We start from the raw sequence: 24,816 nt of genomic DNA, 5'->3' as shown, positions 1-24,816 counted from the left end.
GGCATCTGTCTTTTATTATTATTATTGTTATTATTATTATTTGAGGCAGGGTCTTACTCTGTCATCCAGGCTGGAGTGCAGTGGCACGATCACGGCTCACTGCATCCTTGACCTTTTGGGCTTAAACAATCCTTCCACCTCAGCCTATTGAGTAGATGGGACCACTGGCAAGTACCACTCACTATGCCTTACTAATTTTTAAAAACTTTTTGGCCGGGTATGGCAGTTCATGCCTGTAATCCCAGCACTTTGGGAGGCCGAAGCGGGCAGTTCATGAGGTCTGGGGTTCAAGACCAGCCTGGCCAGCATGGTGAAACCCCGTCTCTACTGAAAAATAATGCAAAATATTGGCCGGGCATGGTAGAGTGTGCCTGTGATCCCAGCTGCTCGGGAAGCTAAGGCAGGAGAATTGCTTGAACCCGGGAGGCGGAGGTTGCAGTGAGCTGAGGTAGCGCCACTGCACTCCAGCCTGGGTGACAGAACGAGACTCCATCTCAAGAAAAAAAAAACTAATTTTTTTTTTTTTTCAGTCTTCTGTCACCCAGGCTGGAGTGCAGTGGTACAGTCACGGATCACTGTAGTCCTGACCTCTTGGGCTTAAACAATCCTCCCAGGTTAGCCGCCCAAGTAGCTGGGACCACAGGAATATGCTACCATCTCTGGCTAATTTAAGAAAAAGCTTTTGTTGGCCGGGTGCGGTGGCTCACGCCTGTAATCCCAGCACTTTGGGAGGCCGAGGCGGGCAGATCATGAGGTCAGGAGATCGAGACCATCCTGGCTAGCACGGTGAAACCCCGTCTCTACTAAAAATACAAAGAAAAAAAAAAATTAGCCGGACATGGTGGCGGGCGCCTGTAGTCCCAGCCACTCAGGAGGCTGAGGCAGGAGAATGGCGTGAACCCAGGAGTCGGAGCTTGCAGTGAACCGAGATGGCGCTACTGCACTCCAGCCTGGGCGACAGAGCGAGACTCTGTCTCAATAAAAAAAAAAAAGAAGAAGAAGCTTTTGTAAAGGCATCGTCTCCCTGTATTGCCCAGGCTGGTCTCAAACTCTGAGGCTCAAGCAGTCATCCTGTTTCAGCCTCCCAAAGTGCTGGGATTACAGGCATGAGCCCCTGTGCGCAGCCTTAAATTTCTTTTTGTAGAGATGGGGTCTTGCTATGTTGCTCTAGCTGGTCTCAAACTCCTGAGCTCAAGTGATCCTCATACCTCAGCCTCCCAAAATACTGGAATTATAGGGATAAACCATGGCATCTGACTGGGCATCTGTCTTTTAAGGTGGAGTAGATGAAGGAGAGAGAGAGCATGGGGGTTTTATTATGTTTTTTATTTTTGGTTTGAGAGAGGGTCTCACTCTGTCACCCAGGCTGGAGTGCAGTGGCATGATCTCAGCTCATTGCAATGTCCACATCCCGGGCTCAAATGATCCTCTTGCCTCAGCCTCCCAAATAGCTGGGACTACAGGCATGCACCACCATGCCTGCCTAATTTTTGTATTTTTTTGTAGAAACTGGGTTTTGACATGTTGCCCAAGCTGGTCTCGAACTCCTGGACTCAAGTGATCCATCCTCCTCAGCCTCCCAAAACGCTGGAATTATAGGTGTAAACCAGTGTGCCTGGCCTTAATGTTCTGATATAATACTTAGAATGTAGGGTGCCCTCAATAAATATTACTTAAGACCCATGGGACTCCTTCAGCCAGGCTACTGGTTACTTCCTGACCCCACACTATCTGACTAACGGAGCCTGGGCCTCTTATACACAGTCTTCTTAACTCCACTTATATTCCCCGCCCTTTTTTTTTGAGACAGAGTCTCACTGTGTTGCCCAGGCTGGAGTGCAGTGGCATGATCTCGGCCCACAGCAACCTCCACCTCCTGGGTTCAGGTGAGCACATCTGGCTAATTTTTGTGTTTTTAGTAGAGACAGGGTTTCACCATGTGACCAGGCTGATCCTGAACTCCTGAGCTCAAGTGATCCATCCGCCTCGGCCTTCCAGTGTGCTGGGATTACAGGCGTGAGCCCCTATGCCCAGCCTCCATTTATATTCCTAATCACAGTTTCCTATTCTTTTTCTTTTTTCTTTTTCTTTTTTTTTTTGTGACAGGGTCTGGCTCTGTCTCCCAGGCTGGAGTGCAGTGGTGCACGCATGGTTCACTGCAGCCTCTACCTCCTGGGCTCAAGTGATCCTCCCACCTCAGCCTCCCAAATAGCTGGGACCACAGACGTATGCCACCATGCCTGGATAATTTTTTTTCTTTTAACTTTTTTATAGACAGGCTGACCCTATGTTGCTTATGCTCACCCTATGTTTCTGCTGGGTCTAAGTGATCCTCCCACCTCAGCCTCCCAAAGTGCTGAGATGACAGGCATGAGCCCTGCTCAGCCCCTCTATTTTTTGACATGTCAAGTAATGTGATGACAGGAGGTGGGATGGGGGTGTGGGAGAGGCTCTGATAACATTTATGATCTTAGGATGGAACTTCGTCATGTCATTGCAATTATTCGTCATGGGGATCGTACTCCCAAGCAGAAGATGAAGATGGAAGTGAAACACCCAAGGTAGGAAGAGTGTCCTAATTTACACAAATAGGTTTTTGTGAGGAAGACTGTATGGGGCGCAACTCCTAGAGGCTTTGACTGTCTTATCCCACACTGAAGCTTCTCATTATTTCTTCAGGTTTTTTGCTCTGTTTGAAAAACATGGTGGCTACAAGACAGGGAAATTAAAACTCAAGCGACCTGAGCAGCTCCAGGTAAAGTAGTGAATCTGGCCAGGAGGAGCAGTGCTATGAGAGAGAGAGAGAGGATATGGCATTGGGAGTCTCGATAAAAGACTAGGATCAAAAGGTAACTGTCTAGGACTTGGCTTTCTGCATGGATACCTTATTATTTCCTCTAGGAGGTGCTGGATATCACAAGGCTGTTGTTGGCTGAACTGGAGAAAGAACCAGGTGGTGAGATCGAGGAGAAGACTGGAAAACTAGAGCAGCTGAAGTCTGTATTGGAGATGTGAGAAAGGGGATAGCAAAAGGGAGCCAATAACAGTGAGAGTTGGGGTGCTGGAACAGAAAATAAACTGTGACTTTATCCTGCAGGTATGGTCACTTCTCAGGTATAAACCGGAAGGTACAATTGACTTACTACCCTCATGGAGTAAAAGCGTCTAATGAGGGGCAAGGTAAGATGTAGTCCCCCTTACCATTACCTCTCAGATCTTGTGTTCTTTTTATTTTTATTTTTGTCTATCTTCTCTCCCCACCAGATGTCTTTTACTTGAGCCTGTAGGTGACCTATACCTCAAATTACCTCTCTGGCCTCTTCAGAAGACCTAACATTTAGATGTTCCCACTACTTTTCTTAGATCTAGAGCATTCACTGCCGCTTATTCCCTCAGATCCACAGAGTGAGGCTCTGGCCTCATCCCTGTTGCTGGTGCTGAAGTGGAATGGAGAACTGACTCTAGCTGGCCCTGTTCAGACTGAGAAGCTGGGGCGAGCTTTTCGCTGCATGTACCCTGGAGGACAGGGTGAGTGTTTTGGGGAGTAAACACAACAGGGCCGGGATAAAAATGATTAGAGAGTAAGTTGGGGAAAATGAAGTGACAGAGACAGTGGGGAAATGAATATTTTTTCTTCCACGAGTATTTATAGCAGTCCATTCCTGGTCCCCTGCTTTGTCTCCAGGTGACTATGCTGGCTTCCCTGGTTGTGGACTGCTTCATCTCCATAGCACTTTCCGCCATGACCTCAAGATCTATGCCTCTGATGAGGGTCGTGTTCAGATGACTGCTGCTGCCTTCGCCAAGGTGCATACTACAGTTCTATAGTCCCAGTTTCCATTAGGTAGAGAAGCAGAGTTTGGAGAACCAGTTGGAGCATTTCAGGGTGCTTGTAGGCCAACTCAGAAGTTTCTGCATGTATTGGACCCATTTTGTACTACTGAGAATGAACTGAGAATAATCAGTGATTGTAGGCCCCATCTCTTCAACCAGGTCCCATTCGATCCCTGGGACCATCTAGGCCTAGGGATACTAACCTGCTAACCTGCAAGGGAAACAAATAGACCTTGTGCTTTCTCTTTAGGGCCTTCTGGCTGTAGAAGAGGAGCTGACACCCATTTTAGTGTAAATGGTGAAGAGTGCCAACATGAATGGGCTACTGGACAGCGATGGGGATTCCTTGAGCAGCTGCCAGCACCAGGTGAAGGCTCAGCTGCACCATATTTTACAGCAAGATGCGCCCTTTGGCCCTGAGGACTACGACCAGGTCAGGCACTAAAATAACCTGGATCCCCAATTCCTAGAATTCTCAATAGTAGGGATCAATAATAACGGTATTTACTGCATGCTAGGCACTGTTTTAGTTGTTTTACACATATTGTTTAATCCTTACAGCAACCCTTTGAGATAAGTACAGGTCTACAATCTCTTGTCCATAATTTTGAAAATTAAAAAGATTTTTTTCTTGACACTAAGATTCATTTGGCAGCCAAACCTGACACGAACTGTCGTAAGACTTTTATACTCCTTAGTTTTCCCACTTTATAGTCATGCATTTTGTGGCAGAAATATTAATGTGTTTGGTTATGCCATAGGCCCTGTTGGAGGTATTATATACATATGGCATATATACTGTATTCAGTTCTAAACTCCCACACATTCTCAATTCCAAAGCACAGCTCTGATCCCAAGGACCCTGAACAAAAGAATGTTTCAGTTATCCATTGTTGCATAATAAACTACCCCAAAACATAGTAACCTAAAACAACAACATTTTATTATCTGTCACAGTTCCGGACCCATCTGATCTTGCTTGGAGTCTCTCCTGAAATTGCGTCAGATATTGACTGGAGCTGGAACCATCTGGAATTCAGCTGGGATTGTGGGATGGCTGGCTCTCTCCCTCTGCATGCTCTCCCAGTAATCTCAGTGCCTCTCCTCTCCACTTGGTTCTTCATATGGTTTCTGTAGCATGATAGCTGGATGTATTAAATGGTAGCAGTAGGGATATTCAAAAGCAGAAGCTTAGAAACTTTCTTAAATTGTAGGCTCAGAATTAGCACAACATAACTTTGTTACTTTTTATTGGTTAAGCAGTCACCGGGCCAGCCAGATTTAAGGAAAGGGAAGGAAGACAAAGAATTGATGGTGATCTTTAAAGCACTACGAGGACTGCAGATCACAAGGACTTTCTTCCCATTTTACAGATGAGGAAACCTAGGCTCAGAAGAATCTAAGCAATTTTCCCCATGTCATCCAGCTAATACAAACCCAAGGAGTCTAACTCCAAAGCCCAGGCTGTTACAATGCTTTATAGTGTTAATTCCACTATATGCCGTTACCCAATATGGTCATTCTTTTTCCTGCATATCTAGGCCACAATTTACCAGGCAGTGGTTTTCTACTCTTCCCACTCCTCACTTCTGATATGTTATTTTTTTAAAAAGTTTAAAAATGTAAAATTGTGGTACCACTTTAACCATTTTTAACTGTACAGTTCAGTAGCATTACATGAATTTACATTGTTGTATAACATTTCTGATTGGTTCTTAAATGAGCTAAGTAAGCACATTGCTATGATTCCATGGCATTTTCTGTGTTCTCTGAGTAGCACTTGATAAGGAAGAGGATGTTGCTCCTTTATTTCCCAATCCATTGCTCACTGTCAAACTCAAAAAAGCTAAGGCAGCTTTCCTTTTCTGCCTTGCCTTCTTTTGCAAGCAAGAATGAAACTTGTGAGGATCTGAATAGAATTGTGCATTTTCAGCCACAATCTTGATTCTCCCTCCCCATTTCTCATTGACTGTTACTGTCCTAAAAGCCTGAGTCGGAACCCAGTTCTGAGGCAGCATTTCTACTCTAGGCTCAGGCTGGCATCTTGTTTAGAGGAAGAAGATGATGTTATCTCTGATCTCTACTCATGAAAACATTCTGTGGAGATTTTGAGGGATTTTGGTTTAATCCTTATTCTCCAGTATTTTCCATGTGTATTCTAGAGCCTTTAAGAAAATAACTTAGGTCTGTTTTATTTTCTCTGGACTCTAAGACTCTTAAAATCAATCCCTCTTAGATGACTATATGGTAGAGCAGTGCCCTTACCTGAAGGCCTAGAGCTGCTACTATTCCCAGTAACCTAAGAATGCTCACTGGAGTGAACCAGCATACAGATCTGTATTGTGGGTAGTCTCTGTGTAATAAGCTCACAGGAATCTGGGCAATTAGTGCTGAGCTTATCTTGCTTTTCTTCTCTCAATTCTTCATAGCTGGCTCCCACCAGAAGTATTTCCCTGCTCAACTCCATGACTATCATCCAGAATCCTGTGAAGGTCTGTGATCAGGTATTTGCCCTGATCGAAAACCTCACCCACCAGATCCGGGAACGAATGCAGGACCCCAGGTCTGTAGGTGGGTATGAATACTACTATCTTCCCTTCAAGGTCTCAGGTATGGATGGGTTTCTCAGGCATTCTTGTGTCATCTGCTAAATGTCACAGACCAGGCCGCCTCCTCCCTCTGGTTCTACTTCAGAGTCATCAGGGTCTTTGGTTGGAGGTAAAATCTTTGATTCTTGTCTGATTTCTGCCTTTCTTCCAGACCTGCAGCTCTACCACAGTGAGACACTAGAGCTAATGCTACAGCGTTGGAGCAAGCTGGAGCGTGACTTTCGACAGAAGAGTGGGAGCTATGATATCAGTAAGATCCCTGACATCTATGACTGTGTCAAGTATGATGTGCAGCACAATGGGAGTCTGGGACTTCAAGGCACAGCCGAGTTGCTCTGTCTCTCTAAGGCAATGGCTGATGTGGTCATTCCCCAGGTGTGTCTTGTATAAGGGACCTAGCCTGGGGATGAGGGTGTTGGGAAGGAAAGAGAGAAAAGGTGGAAAGGAAGGATGATTTGGGACTAGAGGAAAGCCACTTAGAGAAGGAATAAGTTGAGTTTCTACATTTCTCAGGGTCCAGTCTGGCTCTTGGTAAGTACAGGAGGCTAATTCAGGAGACACCTGGAAGAGGGGGAGTGTAGTGGATATGAAAGAAGCGCTAGACGTGAGGTGAAGACAGGCGTGATCTTGGTCCTGGGAATATGAGGCATGAGAAAACAAGATTTATTGAGGTATTTATTCCTGGCCTGTGGCCCCTAGGAGTACGGGATCAGCCGGGAGGAGAAACTGGAAATTGCTGTGGGCTTCTGTCTTCCACTGTTGCGGAAGATACTGCTTGACCTGCAGAGAACCCACGAGGATGAGTCTGTCAACAAGCTGCATCCCCTGTGAGGGAGGGCTGGGAGGGGTGTTGGATGGAGGGAGGGGCATGTCAGGGAGTCTTGGGGGAATCAAGGCTGGGACAGCCTGGGGAAGCAAGAATAGACAAGATTTTGGGATGGAAAGGAGAGAAGTCTTTGAGGTGGGAGAAGAGAGTTTGCAGAAGGGTGGGAGGAGGATTAACTGACTGTGTGAGTGATTTAGCTATTATCTCAGGTACTCTCGAGGCGTGCTCTCCCCAGGTCGCCACGTTCGAACACGTCTCTGTTTCACCAGTGAGAGCCACGTCCACTCCCTACTCAGTGTCTTCCGTTATGGAGGACTTCTTGATGTAAGGATCCTCCTTCTTCTTTAGCCTGTGAACAAATTTTTCCCAACATTCTTTCACTCTTCTCCTCATGCTTTGTAAATGAAAGCTTTCTCCCTTCTCGTTAGCTCCCTGCTCATTCCCTGACTCCCTTTTCCTTAAGCAATGGCTTACCTCTTTTTGCATTTGGTAGGAGACCCAGGATGCACAATGGCAGCGAGCTTTGGATTATCTTAGTGCCATCTCAGAGCTTAACTACATGGCCCAGATTGTCATCATGCTTTATGAGGACAACACACAGGTGAGGAGCTAGCAGGTGGGGGATGAGAGGAAGGCCCCTTCTTTTGACTTCTATTAAAAAAAAAAACTCGCGGCCAGGCGCGGTGGCTCAAGCCTGTAATCCCAGCACTTTGGGAGGCCGAGACGGGCGGATCACGAGGTCAGGAGATCGAGACCATCCTGGCTAACACAGTGAAACCCCATCTCTACTAAAAAATACAAAAAACTAGCCGGGCGAGGTGGCGGGCGCCTGTAGTCCCAGCTACTCGGGAGGCTGAGGCAGGAGAATGGCGTAAACCCGGGAGGCGGAGCTTGCAGTGAGCCGAGATCCGGCCACTGCGCTCCAGCCTGGGCGACAGAGCAAGACTCTGTCTCAAAAAAAAAAAAAAACTCGCTTATCCTTACGATTTGGAGAATCCAGCTAGGTGTGGCACTTAGGCACAGCATGACACAGAGCATCCAGGAGGTTCTTACTGGAACAGAAAATATGTTCTGGGATGTTGCTGAGCCAGAGAGATCACCTAGAACACAGCTCTGGCATTAGGAAGAGTATGGAATTTGGGACAATGTTATAAGTCTTATTTCCTTAAACATGGTTATACATATACCTTCTGCATATGGCTCCACAATGATCCTTTTTTTTTTTTTTTTTTTTTTGAGACAAGGTCTCACTCTGTCACCCAGGCTGGAGTGCGGGGCTGCAATCTGAGCTCACTGCAGCCTTGCAACCTCTGCCTCCTGGGCTCATGTGATCCTCTCACATCAACCTCCCGAGTAGCTGGGATGACAGACATGTGCCACCATGCCTGGCTAATTTTTTGTATTTTTTGTGGAGATAGGGTCTCAACATGTCACCCAGGCTGGTCTCGAACTCATGGACTCAAGTCATCTGCCTGCTCCAGTCTCCCAAAGTGCTAGGATTACAGGTGTGAGCTACTGCTCCTGGCCTTGAAGATACCTTTAAATGTTGTGCTATATGCACCATAGCCAAACTGAGTTATTGTGGAAGGTGATGGGAAGGGTTGTAAAGCTGGAAATTCAAAAGTCACGTGCAATGGTGAAATCACAAATGGTAGAGATGAGGGAATGAGGATCCTGTAAGAGACAATATATAGTTGAAAGGAAGCTATAACAGGTCAGCCCCGGAGTGGGACAAGACCCTGAATTCCTGGGAGGATGAATCCCAACACTTTGGGAGGCCTAAGAGGGATAATCATTTGAGGTCAGGAGTTCAAAACCAGCCTGGGCAACAGGGCAAGATCCTGTCTCTACAAAAAAAATTAAAAAAAAAAAAAATTAAAAAAAAAAACCAGGCACAGGCAAAGGAAAGCAATCAGTATATCATCTCTCAGACTTGATAAAATTGACTTCTTTCTTTCAGGCCTATAGGAAGCTTCCTATCGTAATCACATTCCAATTATTAGTGCTGCTTAGACCCTGGCTTATCCAGGGTGATGGTTGTCCAGGATATTTTCCTCAGCTTTGCAAGAAAATCATCTCTCTGCTCCTTGGTCACAAAGTCTTATAATACTAATATTAATGTTTATCTTCCTTGCTCTATAAATATAGGCATACAACTTGTCCTTCCCTCCATCCCTTCTTCTCCTCTTGTCATCTCATACTTTTTAACTATTTTAGATTATAAAACTTATGACCTTCATAGCAGCTATGCCCTAGCTGGTCATCCTTTCTAGCCCTGTAATTAGCTCTGCCCTATGGGCACTGGGACTTTTGGGATCCTGGGGTTTAAAGGAGCCATGACTGGCTTTCCACCCGGTCTGATTGCAGGTCATGAACATGCAGTGCACGGGGAACCTGGACCTCATCCCCTCTCGGGGACGGTGCCGCAGGAGGTCGGGAGACCTCCCCTGGCCTTCCCCAGCCATCGGCCTACAGCCCCGGGCTGTGTCCACCACTCACCTGGCATCCTGCACACAGGTGTCCCTCCCTACCTCACCTTCCTGTTTTACCTTCTGTCTTTGCCTTTTGGGATCTAGGGACTCAGACACTATCTAGGTGGGATGTGTGTGTATTGGGGTTTGTGTGATTGGGCCCTTGTGGGCATTGTAAGAATTCTGTTTTATGTTTCTAGGGGTGAGATAGTTGGAGGGGAGGGCTGCTTGGTTCGAACAAGAAATGTAGTACGGTTGCAGTAGCCACAGCTGTTCCATGGAAAGAAGAGAGGGTGGCCAGACTTTCTTATTTGTGGCTGAGCCATTGTGATTGGCTTTCTGAGTCTTGTGGGGGGATGGATACGATTAGGAAACCGCTCTGCTGAGAACTAGGAATGGGTCGAATAATGATTTCTCAAACTCAGATTGGGAATGGGAGGGCTCTGGGGAAAGGGATGTTGAAAATAGAAGTGGCTTCTAGTATAGAAAGATGCCTCAGACAGTTCCCTCCATAAAGTGCATTTTCTTTTCCCTTTTCATCCCTCTTCTCCTATAAATCCTTTGGTTCTTGCAAACTTTCTAATATTGATTAGCTTTGTAGGGACAGGAATCCAGGATAAGTATAAAACTTTAGGGTTGAGGTGGCAAAATGATTAATTATAGAGTCCTTTTTCTGCAGGTACTTTCTGAGACTTCATCCTCAAGGCCTGGTGGCTACCGGCTCTTTTCATCTTCACGGCCACCCACAGAAATGAAGCAGAGTGGCTTAGGTATGGCTTCACCAGCATTTCTCACCTATTGTTGGAAAAGCTGTCTGTCTGTTCTTCAGAGTTTTATTGTGGGAAACTTTTGTCATGGGGTTTCGAGCCATCCAGTCAGTGGAATATCATCAGGTGGGGGTAGGGAGGATGAAGTGGGAAAAGCCATAGTTAGATGTGAACTTGGATCTCAGATGATTGTTCCATCCCAGAAAGGTGTTTATCTCTTGGTTTTCTATACCAATCACATTTCCCTGGCCAAAGGACATTTTTCTGGCTTTCCCTCTCATTCCTTATCTGTCCCTCCAGTCTAGCCCAGACCTTAAGGGGCCATGGAGACTCTGAACCTTCAGAGTTATCAGAGACAGAGCTATAAATAGAGGTACTTGCAACCCTCGTAAATGTATTCCTCATTTGAAGAATTGTGCCATGTCTTCCTCTGAAACCTGTGTTTTTCACATCCCCGCTGTTACCCTTCCTACCGCCATGCCCTTTCCTCCATCATCACCTAATCCTGTAACTTTTTCCCCTTCCTTCTGGAAAATTGACAAGTCTGAGACTGGTGTAGTGGCAGAGGCATCTCTCAGGACTTTGAGGAAATGTCTCTTGATTTTTGGATCCCTGGAAAGGGGTAGAGAATATCATTCAACTTTTTGTGAGAGCACAGACGGCAGGAAGGACCAAGCCTCAGAGGGTATTGTATTCTTTGGGTGGGGGGCGGTCCTTGGGAGGAACTATCTCTGAGCACAGTGCCTTGTGAGCCAGTAACTAGAACTGGAGGTCAGACATGATTGTGTGGGGTCTGGACTTGGTCCCCTTGCTCTTTCTATCTTGTCCTATCATTCTCTTTAGCGCCTCTAATTTTTCTGTTGCTTTCGTCCTTGGCACCCATTTTCTTGGCCCCAAAATGGTCAGCTTTTGGACTAGCAAGAGGGAGAAAGGTTTTGGTAACTTTCCAGGCTAATTTTATGAGAATAAGTTGCCTTCTACATTCCTGAAATGAGAAAGATGGTTTGGGGCAGGAGAAATAAATGATAAGTATGTAGATCTGGCCAGGCACAGTGGCTCATGCCTATAATTCCAGCACTTTGGGAGGCCGAGGAAGGCAGATCACTTGAGGTCAGGAGTTCCGAGGCTGGCCTGGCCAACATAGTGAAACCCCATCTCTACTTAAAATACAAAAATTAGCTGAGCATGGTGACGCATGCCTGTAATCCCAGCTACTGGGAGGTTGAGACACGAGAATTTCTTGAACCCAGAAGATGGAAGTTGCAGTGAGCTGAGATTGTGCCAGCGTACTCTAGCCTGGGTGCCAGAGTGACACTCTGTCTCAAAAAAAAAAAAAAAAAAAAGAAAAAGAAAAAACCAAAAACCAAAAAAGAAAACAACAATAGTGTAGATCTATGACATGGGCCTCTCTTCCCAGAAGTCCCAGTAAAGAATAGGTTCCAGACAGACTAGAAAAGAGGATAGGTGTGTCTGGCCCAGTTAAGTGGGCCATGGGAATGCTTTAAAGAACAAGGCAGAAGTATGGAACTGGTTGGCAGATGGTGGTGGTAAGGTAGAGACCACCCTCTAAGATGATCTGAGGACTGGGCAGAGTTGGCACGACTGTACCAGAAAAGTATTCAGTGGAGGAAATGTTTGTAGGACAAAACTTAGGGTAGTCAGGCCGGGCGCGGTGGCTCAAGCCTGTAATCCCAGCACTTTGGGAGGCCGAGACGGGCGGATCACGAGGTCAGGAGATCGAGACCATCCTGGCTGACACGGTGAAACCCCGTCTCTACTAAAAAAAATACAAAAACTTAGCCGGGCGAGGTGGCGGGCGCCTGTAGTCCCAGCTACTCGGGAGGCTGAGGCAGGAGAATGGTGTAAACCCGGGAGGCGGAGCTTGCAGTGAGCTGAGATCCGGCCAGTGCACTCCAGCCTGGGCGACAGAGCGAGACTCCGTCTCAAAAAAAAAAAAAAAAAAAAACTTAGGGTGGTCTGGGATAGAGCCAGCTAGTTTTAGCTTTGCTGAAGAAAAACAGTCATATTTAGCAACTGTTATTACTCTCTGGAATCTCATTCCAGAGCCTGTTTGAACATGAAAGGTGGAGGAAGTTGCTGTATAGAGGAGAGGTCCTGAATTCCTGGGTCGGAATCATCAGCCATCTGAACTTCCTGATTGCTCTGGTGACCCCGAAATCCTGGGACCCCTGAAACCATGGTCCCTTCTTGGTGGCCTCAAGGGAATTGAACTTCTTTCCACTCCATCCATAGGGAAACCCTATGAATGTTAAGTCACAAGCCAAATCCAGGGTCTTGGCTAAGATGGATTTGGAAATAGGGAGGCAAATCCTGAGAACTTGGGTGTCAGTCTTGTTTCTTCTTGACCACTCTGTCTTTATAGGCTATAGTAGGAGAAGGAACCATCGAATCCTAACCCTCCTCTAGATCAGCTGTTGGAGACAGTGACTGGTCTGATTTATTCCATACTTCAGAGAATATTCAAATTTTATTTAATCCTCTCATTGGCAATGGAGTTCTCTTTGCTTTCTTTGAATTTATATGTGTGGGCAACTGGCTTTGAGCATAGGCTTATGAGATAATACACTTTTGAGAGCAGAAAAAACATACCTTTTTGTTGTTATTTCCTGTATTCCTTCTTAGTAGGGTGCTCATCACATAATGGGCATGCTTTACATATAATCAACTGATTCTTCACATGCCCTTCAATTTCTGTCCATGTTATTTTCAGAAACTGTGCTGGTTCCTGAAAAATAGTTATTTATTTTCTAACAATACAGTTGGTCCTCAGAGTCAGGAGACCTGGATTCTAGTCCAGCTTAGCTGCTAAAGAACTGTGTGATTTTGAGCAAAGGAGGTCCCTTTTGGATCTCAGTTTCTTCATCTCTAAAATAAGAAAGTTGAACTGGATGATCTCTGAGTCCCTTCTAGCTTAAAACATTCATTGAGGTGGGGGGTTGTTGCTCACACCTTTAATCCCAGCATTATGGGCGGCCAAGGTGGGAGGGTCACTTGAGCTCAGGAGTTAGAGACCAACTGGGCAACATAGTGAGACCTCGTTTCTACGAAAAATAAAAAAATTGTCCAGGCAAGGTGGCATGTGCTGGAAATCTCATCTACTTGGGAAGCTGAGGTGGGAGGATCACTTGAGCCTGGGAGACAAAGGCTGCAGCGTGCTATGATTGTGCCACTGCACTCTAGCCTGGGCAACAGAGTTAGATCCTGTCTTAAAAAAAGAAAAAAATTATGAGCCTCATACTTTCATTCTTGGGAAAGGTAAAAAGGCCTGAAGGGAGGGGATGTTGGATGAAAAGCTTAGGAAGGATCGGAAGGGTGCCAGCTGAGTGTTCAGAATCAGTCTCTAGCTTCAGTCAAAGGCTTTTCCTTTCAAACCTACAAGGACTAGATTTCTGAGTTTCTTAAGCTATATATCCAGGGTAAGGGGTGCCCAATTAAATCTAGGGGGAATCTAGAGGGACCTACCTATAATTTGAGCATTTCTGAGAGCCACCTGGAGAGCACAGTCTATCCCTTTCAGTGTGTTGAATCCCCTAACATGACTAACCCTGCATTTGTAGTGGCCTCTTTTCTCTGCCATGTAGCTCTTCAGAAGAATTCCCCTTTTGCTTGCCCACTGTGACTATGCAGAAGTGTAAAGCCATTTGTGGTTATGTGGAATGGCCACATGGTGGTGGCTCTGAATGGCTGTGTGTGTCTTGATGTTATCATGTGAAGTTGTGTATAGTTCTGTGTGATAGTTGTGGCTTTACGTGACTACTAACACACTCCCAGCCTTGCAGGCTCACAGTGCACAGGGCTGTTCAGCACACAGTGCTGGGTGGCTCCTCCAGCACCCCGAATCTTCAGGACTACGCCCACAGCCATGGCAAAAAGCTACCACCTGCCAGTCTGAAGCACCGAGATGGTATGTGGGTGGGTTTTGGGGGATAACTCCTTTTTTCACTTGTCTCTCAGCAAGGACATAGCTCAAGACCTATTCATGCTTAAGAAGACACTGGCCTGCGGGCACGGTGGCTCATGCCTGTAATCCCAGCACTTTGGGAGGCCAAGGCAGGCGGATCACTAAGTCAGGAGTTCAAGACCAGCCTGGCCAACATGGTGAAACCCCGTCTCTACTAAAAATAGAAAAATTAGCTGGGTGTGCTGGCGTGCACCTGTAATCCCAGCTACTTGGGAGGCTGAGGCAGCAGAATCGCTTGAACCTAGGAGGCGGAGGCTGCAGTGAGCTGAGATTGTGTCACTGCACTCTCCAGCCTGGGTGACAGAGGGAGACTCAGTCTCAAAAAAAAAAAAAAAAAAAAGGCCGGGCGCGGTGGCTCAAGCCTGTAATCCCAGCACTTTGGGAGGCCGAGACGGGCGGACCACGAGGTCGGGAGATTGAGACCATCCTGGCTAATATGGTGAAACCCTGTCTCCACTAAAAAAAAATACAAAAAAACAGGCTGGGCGCGGTGGCTCAAGCCTGTAATCCCAGCACTTTGGGAGGCCGAGACGGGCGGATCACGAGGTCAGGAGATCGAGACCATCCTGGGTAACACAGTGAAACCCCGTCTCTACTAAAAATACAAAAACTTAGCCGGGCGAGGTGGCAGGCGCCTGTAGTCCCAGCTACTCGGGAGGCTGAGGCAGGAGAATGGCGTGAACCCGGGAGGCGGAGCTTGCAGTGAGCTGAGATCCAGCCACTGCACTCCAGCCTGGGTGACAGAGCGAGACTCCGTCTCAAAAAAAAAAAAAAAAAAAAATACAAAAAAACTAGCCGGGCGAGGTGGCGGGTGCCTGTAGTCCCAGCTACTCGGGAGGCTGAGCCAGGAGAATGGCGGGAACCCGGGAGGCGGAGCTTGCAATGAGCTGAGATCCGGCCACTGCACTCCAGCCTGGGCGACAGAGCGAGACTCCGTCTCAAAAAAGAAAAAAAAAAGATGACACTGGCCTTATAACTTATAACAAGTTTTCTTCATCAGTAATAGATGGGAGAAAGAACCAGGACCCCTTCTACCCCTCTATTTGCATTCCCTCTTGCCATAAAAATACTACTTTTTTATGCTTATCCCTTCATAATCTCCCACATACAGTCCTGCTGCATCAGTTTGTACTCTTTCCTGGATTCTGGCCTGTAGGGGTAAGGACCAAGGAGGATGATGCATGGTTGGGAAGAATGTAGTGGAACCTCAATTAAAATCCAGCAAATTGGGTTTAGGGAAGGGAATGTTGCTCAGCTAAGGCAGAAATGGTAATATGGAAAGAGACTGTGGGAAGGGATAATATTTCTATGAAGATTTTATTTCCAAATGACCAGAAAGAGGACACAGTGGTAAAATTAGGGTTGTTTTTAGGGGTGTATTGTAGTAGAGATGACACATAGATTCCTAAGAGATTTACCAAAGGAAAAGAGATTGACATGTGTTAGTTATAAATCCAAGAGATGGGAGAGCAGGTCAGATAACTAACTTTAAAGTAAAGAATATCTGGCCAGGCGCGGTGGCTTATGCCTGTAATCCCAGCAGTTTGGTAGGCCGAGGTGGGTGGATCACGAGGTCAGGAGATCGAGACCATTCTGGCTGTCACGGTGAAACCCCGTCTCTACTAAAAATACAAAAAATTAGCTGAGCGTGGTGGCGGGTGCCTGTAGTCCCAGCTCCTCGGGAGGCTTAGGCAGGAGAATGGCATGAACCTGGGAGGCGAAGCTTGCAGTGAGCCGAGATTGCACCACTGCACTCCAGCCTGGGCGACAGAGTGAGACTCCGTCTCAAAATAAATAAACAAATAAAATAAAATAAAATAAAATGACAGACTATCTTGTGGGCAAACTCCAGAGCAGAGCGTGGGGACAAGGGTGGGTATAATCCCCATGATGTCTTTTCTCCCCAGAACTCTTGTTTGTCCCGACCATAAAACAATTTTCTGTATCGTTTGCAAAGCATCCGACTAACAGTACGTTTGCTTCTGACTCAGTGTCATTCCTCCTCATCATGTCACCTCTAGACACTTGACTCTGAGTTTTGACACTGACTTTGCCTCTCCTTCCACTGAGTTGACACCCTGCTGTCTCTGAGCCACTCACTAAGTGTCCCTCCTGGGATGGTTTCCTTGTGACAGCCTTAGTCTTGGCTGCAGCTTGGCTTCCCCATCCCTGTGGCAACTCAGGGTCTTACTTCCATAATCACCGTCATCACTTTTGTCAGCATCACCACCAAAACACCATCAAAACCTCTCCCTTTCCTATTACATGATTGCCAGGCTGTGTACAGATATGATGGTTCCCCTTCTTAGAATGGGAATATTGTTTCCTAGATTGATTCCATTTCTTCTCTTCCCCAATACCCCCAATTCCTCAGCTTATATAACTTTGATCTTTCTGTTTTTTCTCCAACTCTTTTGTTGGGGTGGATGTGGATAACTAGTTTGTTCCTCTTTTAGAGCAGTGCTGCAGTTCCCAGCTCCTAAGCCTACTTATATGGATGTTAGTCTTGAGTATATAGTTTCCCATCTTCATATTTCTTTCTCCTGCCATTATATGTATTTTGTATGGCTCTTGTGCTCCTGACATTTGCTTTATGTTACTACTAACCTAGTGCTTGGGCCTAGAAAACAACAGCCCAGGTTGCTTTGGGATAAAAAATAAAAAGAAAGGAGTAGGAGGTAGTAGGTAAAAGAAAAAGGACCGTACCTTGAGTTTTTAAGTGTAGTTTCCATGTGGCACCAGCCTACCTATGGTAAAGCTATCGCAGAGAAGTTTGAAGAGTTGAGATGTCTGCTGGGGATTCTGGGGGAGCTTAGGAATGAATAATATTTTAAGAACATTGAAGAACCGGGTCTGCCCACACTGCGGTGGGAGGGCTTGGAGATCTCTGTAAACCATAAATTGAGGGGTATGGTGTCTTTGTAGGGTATAGCAGGAGAACCGAGGCTCACTCTCTTTCAAAGTTTTATCCTTGGTATCCTTATTTTTCTCTCTGTATTATATTTTGTCTTCAAGGTAAATCTAGTTTTTTAGGTATGGTTTTCTTCTATTCAAGAGCTAAGACTCTCTGAGGGAAGTAAAATTAGACTAGAAAACCTCTATGTGCTAATCTCCTATTGCCTAGCAAGTGACAGCTGCTAGATTTTAGCCCAGTCAGGTTGTACATCTTCACAAGGCACTGCTGAAATCTCTCCCTAGGTTGACTAGCCTATGCTGGCTCAGTTTATCCCCGCCCCCAGGCTCCCAATTGTGCCTGTGGCAGGAGTTCCCATTCAGAGCCTCATGGGTGTGCCCGCTCATTGAGCTTCAAGCTCTTCTGTCCTTCATGTGCCACAGCCATCTCCAGAATAGAACCTGATGCATCAATAGCACAGCCTGGGACTTGGACTTAGGGTCCACAGTATAGTACGAGGAACGTGGGCTACTCAAATCAGAGCTAAATCACATATCTCCTAGTTCTTAGGTGCCATAAAAAAGACCCAAGTCCATAAAACAGACCCTCAGACCTATGTACCTCCAGTTCCCTGAGGCCCTGTTTAGCAGCCTCACCCGTTGAAGAAGATTTAATTCTGCCAAAAGGAGGTGAGGAAAAAAGAGCTGGATAATGCAGGTATTGTGCAGGAAAATAAATTTAAGATCTCCAATACCCTGCACACTTCCTCAGGGGTCTTGTGGCCTCCTTTGTTTTTCTTGTGCTGGAGCTTGGAGGCTAATATGCTTAAGAAGCCAGAATCTGGGTTCTACCTGTTGACAACAGCAGAAATTTGGAACTGTATGTCACTTGCTGAGGAAGATTATGTAGATTCAATTTGACCCTCAAGAAATATGAAGGCTCTCCTCCGTGGCCAAGATCTTGCTTGACTGACCAGCAATTACAAAGTGGATGTTCTGTCTGTAGTTGCAGATAAGTCACAGCAGCTCTGTCATCACCATCTCCTTGCCATGATATCTGGCTTTGAAACAGCAGCTAGACATACTGGACCTGGCTTTGGAAAAGAGGCAAGGCAGTGTGTCTTCACACTTTGATGGGAGAGCAGCCCTCAGCCTATCCCTGCCTCTGTCCCTGATAAGCTGCTGTTATATCCTGTAACTATATCCAGCACACAAGTATAGCCTGTTACTAAACTGTACACTGAACTCACCAAAGTAAATTAATAAAGTGGGAAAGGGCCGGGCGCGGTGGCTCAAGCCTGTAATCCCAGCACTTTGGGAGGCCGAGACAGGCGGATCACGAGGTCAGGAGTTCGAGACCATCCTGGCTAACACGGTGAAACCCCGTCTCTACTAAAAAAATATAAAAAAACTAGCCGGGCGAGGTGGCGGGCGCCTGTAGTCCCGGCTACTCGGGAGGCTGAGGCAGGAGAATGGCGTAAAAACCCGGGAGGCAGAGCTTGCAGTGAGCTGAGATCCGGCCACTGCACTCCAGCCTGGGCAACACAGCGAGACTCCGTCTCAAAAAAAAAAAAAAATAAATAAATAAAGTGGGAAAGACTGTGGCTCACGCTCATCCCGAATGTCAGCGTGTGACCACTGGATTTGTCAAGCCCATTATCTTCTAGGGACCCATGTAACTATGTGACCGTTGGTACATACAGTTAGTGCTCACAAGACTAGCCTAGGTAGAGCTGAAATCTGTCCTGACATCCAAGCTAAGGTCTCTGAAGACCACAGTCTCATGGGATCACCTTGTGGAGTCAGTTCTGGTCTGGGAGTTTTGAGCAGTCATCCTCAGCTGCCTTGATTCTACCTTCTCTATACCAACATCCTGTACTCAAGTTCTTGTCCATCCTCACATCATGTCTTAAGATCCCATACCTTTTCTCTAAGATCTTTCCCTGTTGTTCCTCTTACACCCCTCTCCACATGCCTTTGACTGCCTTCAACCTTTTGTAGTTCAATTACATGCATCCACAAAGTTTGCCAAGTAGCTAAAATGAGGGGTTCAGAATCAAAGCTTTTCTACTCACCAGCTGAAAAACGTGCAGTTAGACTCACCAGCAGTGGGAAGAAAATGTAAAATTTTATCTAACTTTCAGCTTCGTAATGGATACAGTATCTCTGAGTCCTGAGTTTTATGTGTACTTTTTTTTTTAAGTGATTGTTTAAACAACAGTAAGATCAAGGATAGTTAGTCAATATTGGTATTTTCACATATTGATTCCATTTTCCACACATACCGTTTTAAACGATTTCTACATCTGGTTTCCTGTCAGTCTCCTGTGCCAGCTGCCTAATACCAACCCTGTCTTTGGCTATCTTAGAGTGTGGTCCAGAAGGCCTGCCCTAAAAAAGAGCCTTTTTAGCTTGACTGTCTTGATATCAGTACCATCCTTGACACTCTTCTCTGAGTGACTTTGAACTTTTCATTTTTATCCCTACTTCATAAATCCATTCACCTGAGAATGCAGGCCCTAAGTAGGGTTCATCCAATGATGAGGGATCTTGAAGCTGTAGTCAAGACTCCCAGCCACAAAACTGCCAGCTCACCCCTGTTCACAACGATGTGACTGCTGTCTACAAGCACCGACTCAATTATGCTCAAGGAGGAAGGGGAGGACATTGCTGTATGATGAGGTCTCACTTATCCCTTCTTTCAGACTCGTTGTGTGATGACACCACTCTTCTTCCCTGCAAGAGATGCCCAGTGGCTCTGACCATCTCTGCTTCTCTCTTAGCTCACCTTGGCTCTGAGTGTCCCCACCTCCCAGTAAGGCTTGTGCTAGTCAGTACCCCCCTCATTGTCTCTCCTTCTTCTCTTTCTCTATCTTTGTGCTTCCTGCTGTGGTCCCCTCACCCCCTCCAGAGCTGCTGGATGACCAGCACCCTGTGGTCCGGTTGCTGCGCAGTTTTTCCTCTGACTGTACAGGGGGCCGGCCAGTCTCCTTGGATGCCACGCTGGCGCATCACCTGCACCAGTGCTCCTACCACCTGCGCCTCTTCCGGAACTGGCTGCGCTCAGGCCAGGATGATCCCGAGTGCCTCTACGGTACCCCCTGGCACCAAGCTGGCTGCTGCCACTACCCTGGCTGGGACTGACTGCTTTGCTTATTGCACTTCTGGTAGGAGAGCCCACCTGTTTCTTTCTCCTGTTTGCCCTGAGGTTATGTAACTTGCATTTAGTGGCTTGGATGGGATTGGGGCCGGACTGCCTGGTAGCTGTAGCATTGGCTGCTCATCCCTTCCTGTTCTCCTTTCTCACCACCTCCTAATGTTACTCATTCCCCAATTCTGTTCAATACAGGAGTAATCTCTTGCCTTGGAATCTGTTCTTATCACTCTAACCCTCTACTACCACCATCTTCAAATCCAAATGTTTTTCTAGCCACTCTAAGGAGCTAGACACAGTAACTTTCCTGCCCTCCTGCCACAAGATCACGGGGGAAATTGAGGCACAGAAGCCGCAATTGTATCCTTGGGGCAAACAAAGGACAGAGCTTAGAAGGTGGTCAGGTTATAACCCTTTTGAGTTACGGGCTTTAGTCACTGGTGAATGGGAAGCTGTCTTGCATAGACATTATTGTCCCGCATATCCTTAGTCCCTTTAAGGAGATGTTGAGGAGGCATAGGAAAGATTGGGGACTGAGAAAGTGGTTGGGATGTGTTTTTCTTGATCCTCCATTGGGGACATTTTTTCCATCACCAGTGCCTAGTATTAGGGTTACATATTTATGTTTACCCTTGGCCCTACCCATACTGATAGACCTACATTGGAATTCTTGAGTTTCGAGCAGAAAATCAGTGCTTTTTCTTTTTTCTAGGGCATTTGCCTCATTTTTCTGATGAAGTACAAAGATCCTAGCAAGTCTGGGGTTTTCCAGTAGATCAGAAGGGTGAAGCTTTGATGTGATGGAAACTATCAAGAAAGAACTTCCATCCCCATCCTGTTCATGCATGTGGTTTTCCTGGGCTGAGCTTCATGTGTATTGCATGCCCTCCAGTTTGCATCCAAGTATTCTAGCCTTTCTACCGACATCCTAAATTTGCATGAACCCCTTCTCAGATTCCATGTCCTTCTCCTTAATCTGGTTCTCTTATTCATGATACCCGAAATCTGCTGTTTCTTCCCAGTTCCCTGACCTCCCTATCTCATGTTAGATCTGCAGTTTCACCCCTTACCTCTGGATCCTTGTTTTATTCCCCCAGAAAGTGTGAGGACAATGTTGGTGCTTACCCTACTGGGATTCTGTTTATTTTTCCATGGGACATTGCAAGCTCTCCATAGGTAGCATGAGAGGTGATTTGATTCACCTTGAGGCCCTCGCAGGTAGATGTTTTAGGAAATCTGAAGGTGAGAGAAACAGACTCCCCTAAGGGCTCTAAAGAGTTGTGTCTCCTAAGAGTCTTGGATACCCCACACTCCAAAAGCCACGGACTCTCCTGATGCTTCTCAGGGACTCTCCATGCTTCCTTGGCCAGTTGGGGTATATCTGGCAGGAATAACATTGACTTTGCCCATCTCTTTTCATGCACCACAGGGCCAGACCCCATTTTACTCTTTTTTTTTTTTTTTTTTTTTGAGATGGAGTCTCGCTCTGTCACCCAGACTGGAGTGCAGTGGTGCGATTTCAGCTCACTGCAACCTCTGTCTCCCAGGTTCATGACATTCTCCTGCCTCAGCCTCCCGAGTAGCTGGGACTATAGGTGCCCACCACCACGCCCAGGTAATTTTTTATATTTTTAGTAGAGACAGGGTTTCACCGTGTTAGCCAGGATGGTCTCGATCTTTCGACCTCATGATCCGCCCGACTCGGCCTCCCAAAGTGCTGGGATTACAGGCGTGAGCCACGGAGCCCAGCCCGTTTTACTCTTACTAAAGATTCTTTAACTGTTTCTTGTAAGATAGTACTCCTGAACTGTAGAAAGGAATATAGCAGTCAGAAAACATTTCCAGCTGAAATGTTAATAAATAAAAATACCGAGGCTGGGCTAGGTGGCGCATGTCTGTAATCCCAGCACTTTGGGAGGCCGAGGAGGGTGGATCACCTGAGGTCAGGAGTTTGCCACCAGCCTAACATGGTGAAACCCTGTCTCTACTAAAATCCAAAAATTAGCTGGGCTTGGTGGTGTGTGTCTGTAATCCCAGCTACTTAGGAGGCTGAGGCAGGAGAATCGCTTGAACCTGGGAGGTGGAGGTTGCAGTGAGCCCAGATCATGCCACTGCACTCCCGCCTGGGCAACAGAGCAAGACTCTGTCTTAAATAAAATTTTAAAAAAGGCCGGGTGCGGTGGCTCACTCCTGTAATCCCAGCTCTTTGGGAGGCCGAGGCAGGTGGACTACTGAGGTCAGGAGTTCAAGACAAGTCTGGCCCAAATGGTGAAACCCCATCTCTACTAAAAATACAAAAAAATTAGCTGGGCACCTGTAATCTCAGCGACTCGGGAGGCTGAGGCAGGAAAATCACTTGAACCCAAGAGGCAGAGGTTGTAGAGAGTCGAGATGGGGCCATTGCACTCTAGCCTGGGCAACAAAGTGAGACTCCATCTCAAAAACAAAAACAAAAACAAAAAAACCGTAGTGGAATGTGAAGAAATAAAGACATCAGCAGGAGACTTCTTTAACTCCAAATTGCTCATTCAGAAAACTCATCTTCCTTGCTGACATCATGGAGGATGACTTTTTCTTTTAAACCAATTAAAAGCAGACACAGGCCGGGCGCGGTGGCTCAAGCCTGTAATCCCAGCACTTTGGGAGGCCGAGACGGGTGGATCACGAGGTCAGGAGATCGAGACCATCCTGGTGAACACAGTGAAACCCCGTCTCTACTAAAACTACAAAAAACTAGCCGGGCGAGGTGGCGGGCGCCTGTAGTCCCAGCTACTCGGGAGGCTGAGGCAGGAGAATGGCGTGAACCCGGGAGGCGGAGCTTGCAGTGAGCTGAGATCAGGCCACTGCACTCCAGCCTGGGCGACAGAGCGAGACTCCGTCTCAAAAAAAAAAAAAAAAAAAAGCAGACACCACAGCAGAGATCTACCCAATTCTTGGGATAGTCAGTGCCTGATGGGATATGTAGTTTTTAGGGTAGCACGTGCAACAACTTCAAGTAGGAAAGACCCCCTTCAATTCAAACAAAAAATTGGTTTTGGTTTTTGTTTTTTTGAGAGTGTCACTCTTATTGCGAGGCTGGAGTACAATGGTATGATCTTGGCTCACTGCAGCCTCTGCCTCCTGGGTTCAAGCTATTCTCCTGCCTCAGCCTCCTGAGTAGCTGGGATTACAGGCATGTGCCACTATGCCCGGCTAATTTTGTATTTTTAATAAAGACGGGGTTTCTCCATGATGGTCAGGCTGATCTCAAACTCCCAACCTCAGGTGATCCGCCCGCCTTGACCTTCCAAAGTGCTGGGATTACAGGCGGGAGCCACCGTGCCTGGCCCCAAAATTCCTTTTTTAAACTAATATTCTAGTGGCCCGCTATTCTCCAACAATTCCTACTTTATTTTTTTATTTTATTTAATTTATTTTTTTTGAGACGGAGTCTCGCTCTGTCGCCCAGGCTGGAGTGCAGTGGCGAGATCTCGGCTCACTGCAAGCTCCGCTGCCTCCCAGGTTCACGCCATTCTCCTGCCTCAGCCTCCCTAGAAGCTGGGACTACAGGCGCCCGCCACCACGCCCGGCTAATTTTTTTTGTATTTTTAGTAGAGATGGGGTTTCACCGTGTTCGCCATTACGGTCTTGATCTCCTGACCTCGTGATACGCCCGCCTCAGCCTCCCAAAGTACTGGGATTACAGGCGTGAGCCACCGCGCCCGGCCTAATTCCTACTTTAAATTGTTGCATGACCCCTGTAGTAAAAAGCATCACTCAGACCTGACAAACTCAGTGACACCCCCTCAAAGCTAACAGCATGATTATATAATTGGGAAGAGTTGTTCCTAAGAGAAAACATGAGTTCCAGAGATGTATAAGAATTATCTATATATGTAATCTGTACTGCCAGTTAGCCCCAGAAATGCCCTGGACACAAAATCTATCCAAGCTAAACACAAAATTTGCCATCTCTAACACATCATTCTGATTCAGGTGGTCTTTACTACAGGACTTTTTCCGTGTAACCCTCAGCAAGTTGGTTGAGGCTAAGAAGTGAAGACTCAAGTCTGAAGCAAATAAAAGTTATATACAACATTTACTGACATTTCTGAACATGGATAGTTTTAAACCAAGGGTCCCCAGGAGGGGAAAAATTAAGTAGTGTAATTATATATATTGAATATATAGAGCTATCCCAAGGATAAAGGAATCACTGTTTACTATGATAATGATCTGGAGGTTTAAAAAAGAAAAAAAAACCACACACACACAAAACAAAGAAAACCACTCAAGCTGACT

The 24,816-nt window shown here is 46.5% G+C and overlaps 1 protein-coding gene across 1 annotated transcript in view; it reads left to right on the top strand.

The window, feature by feature from the left end:
- The window catches only part of LOC717098 (inositol hexakisphosphate and diphosphoinositol-pentakisphosphate kinase 1-like), a 28,975-nt gene that overhangs the window by 3,793 nt on the left and 366 nt on the right, over positions 1-24,816 (top strand). Inside the window, 15 exon segments of the mRNA XM_077939271.1 lie at positions 2,475-2,561; positions 2,680-2,755; positions 2,902-3,011; positions 3,098-3,180; positions 3,397-3,528; positions 3,686-3,807; positions 4,085-4,267; positions 6,264-6,405; positions 6,595-6,818; positions 7,143-7,270; positions 7,479-7,593; positions 7,763-7,870; positions 9,637-9,786; positions 10,420-10,510; positions 20,293-20,548. Coding sequence (XP_077795397.1) covers positions 2,476-2,561; positions 2,680-2,755; positions 2,902-3,011; positions 3,098-3,180; positions 3,397-3,528; positions 3,686-3,807; positions 4,085-4,267; positions 6,264-6,405; positions 6,595-6,818; positions 7,143-7,270; positions 7,479-7,593; positions 7,763-7,870; positions 9,637-9,786; positions 10,420-10,510; positions 20,293-20,525 — 1,983 coding nt within the window. The 5' untranslated portion in view covers position 2,475 and the 3' untranslated portion in view covers positions 20,526-20,548.

Source organism: Macaca mulatta, chromosome 7 (genome assembly GCF_049350105.2).
Source record: "Macaca mulatta isolate MMU2019108-1 chromosome 7, T2T-MMU8v2.0, whole genome shotgun sequence".
Taxonomy (NCBI): Eukaryota; Metazoa; Chordata; class Mammalia; order Primates; family Cercopithecidae; genus Macaca; species Macaca mulatta.
This window is presented reverse-complemented; position numbering and strand designations above follow the sequence as displayed.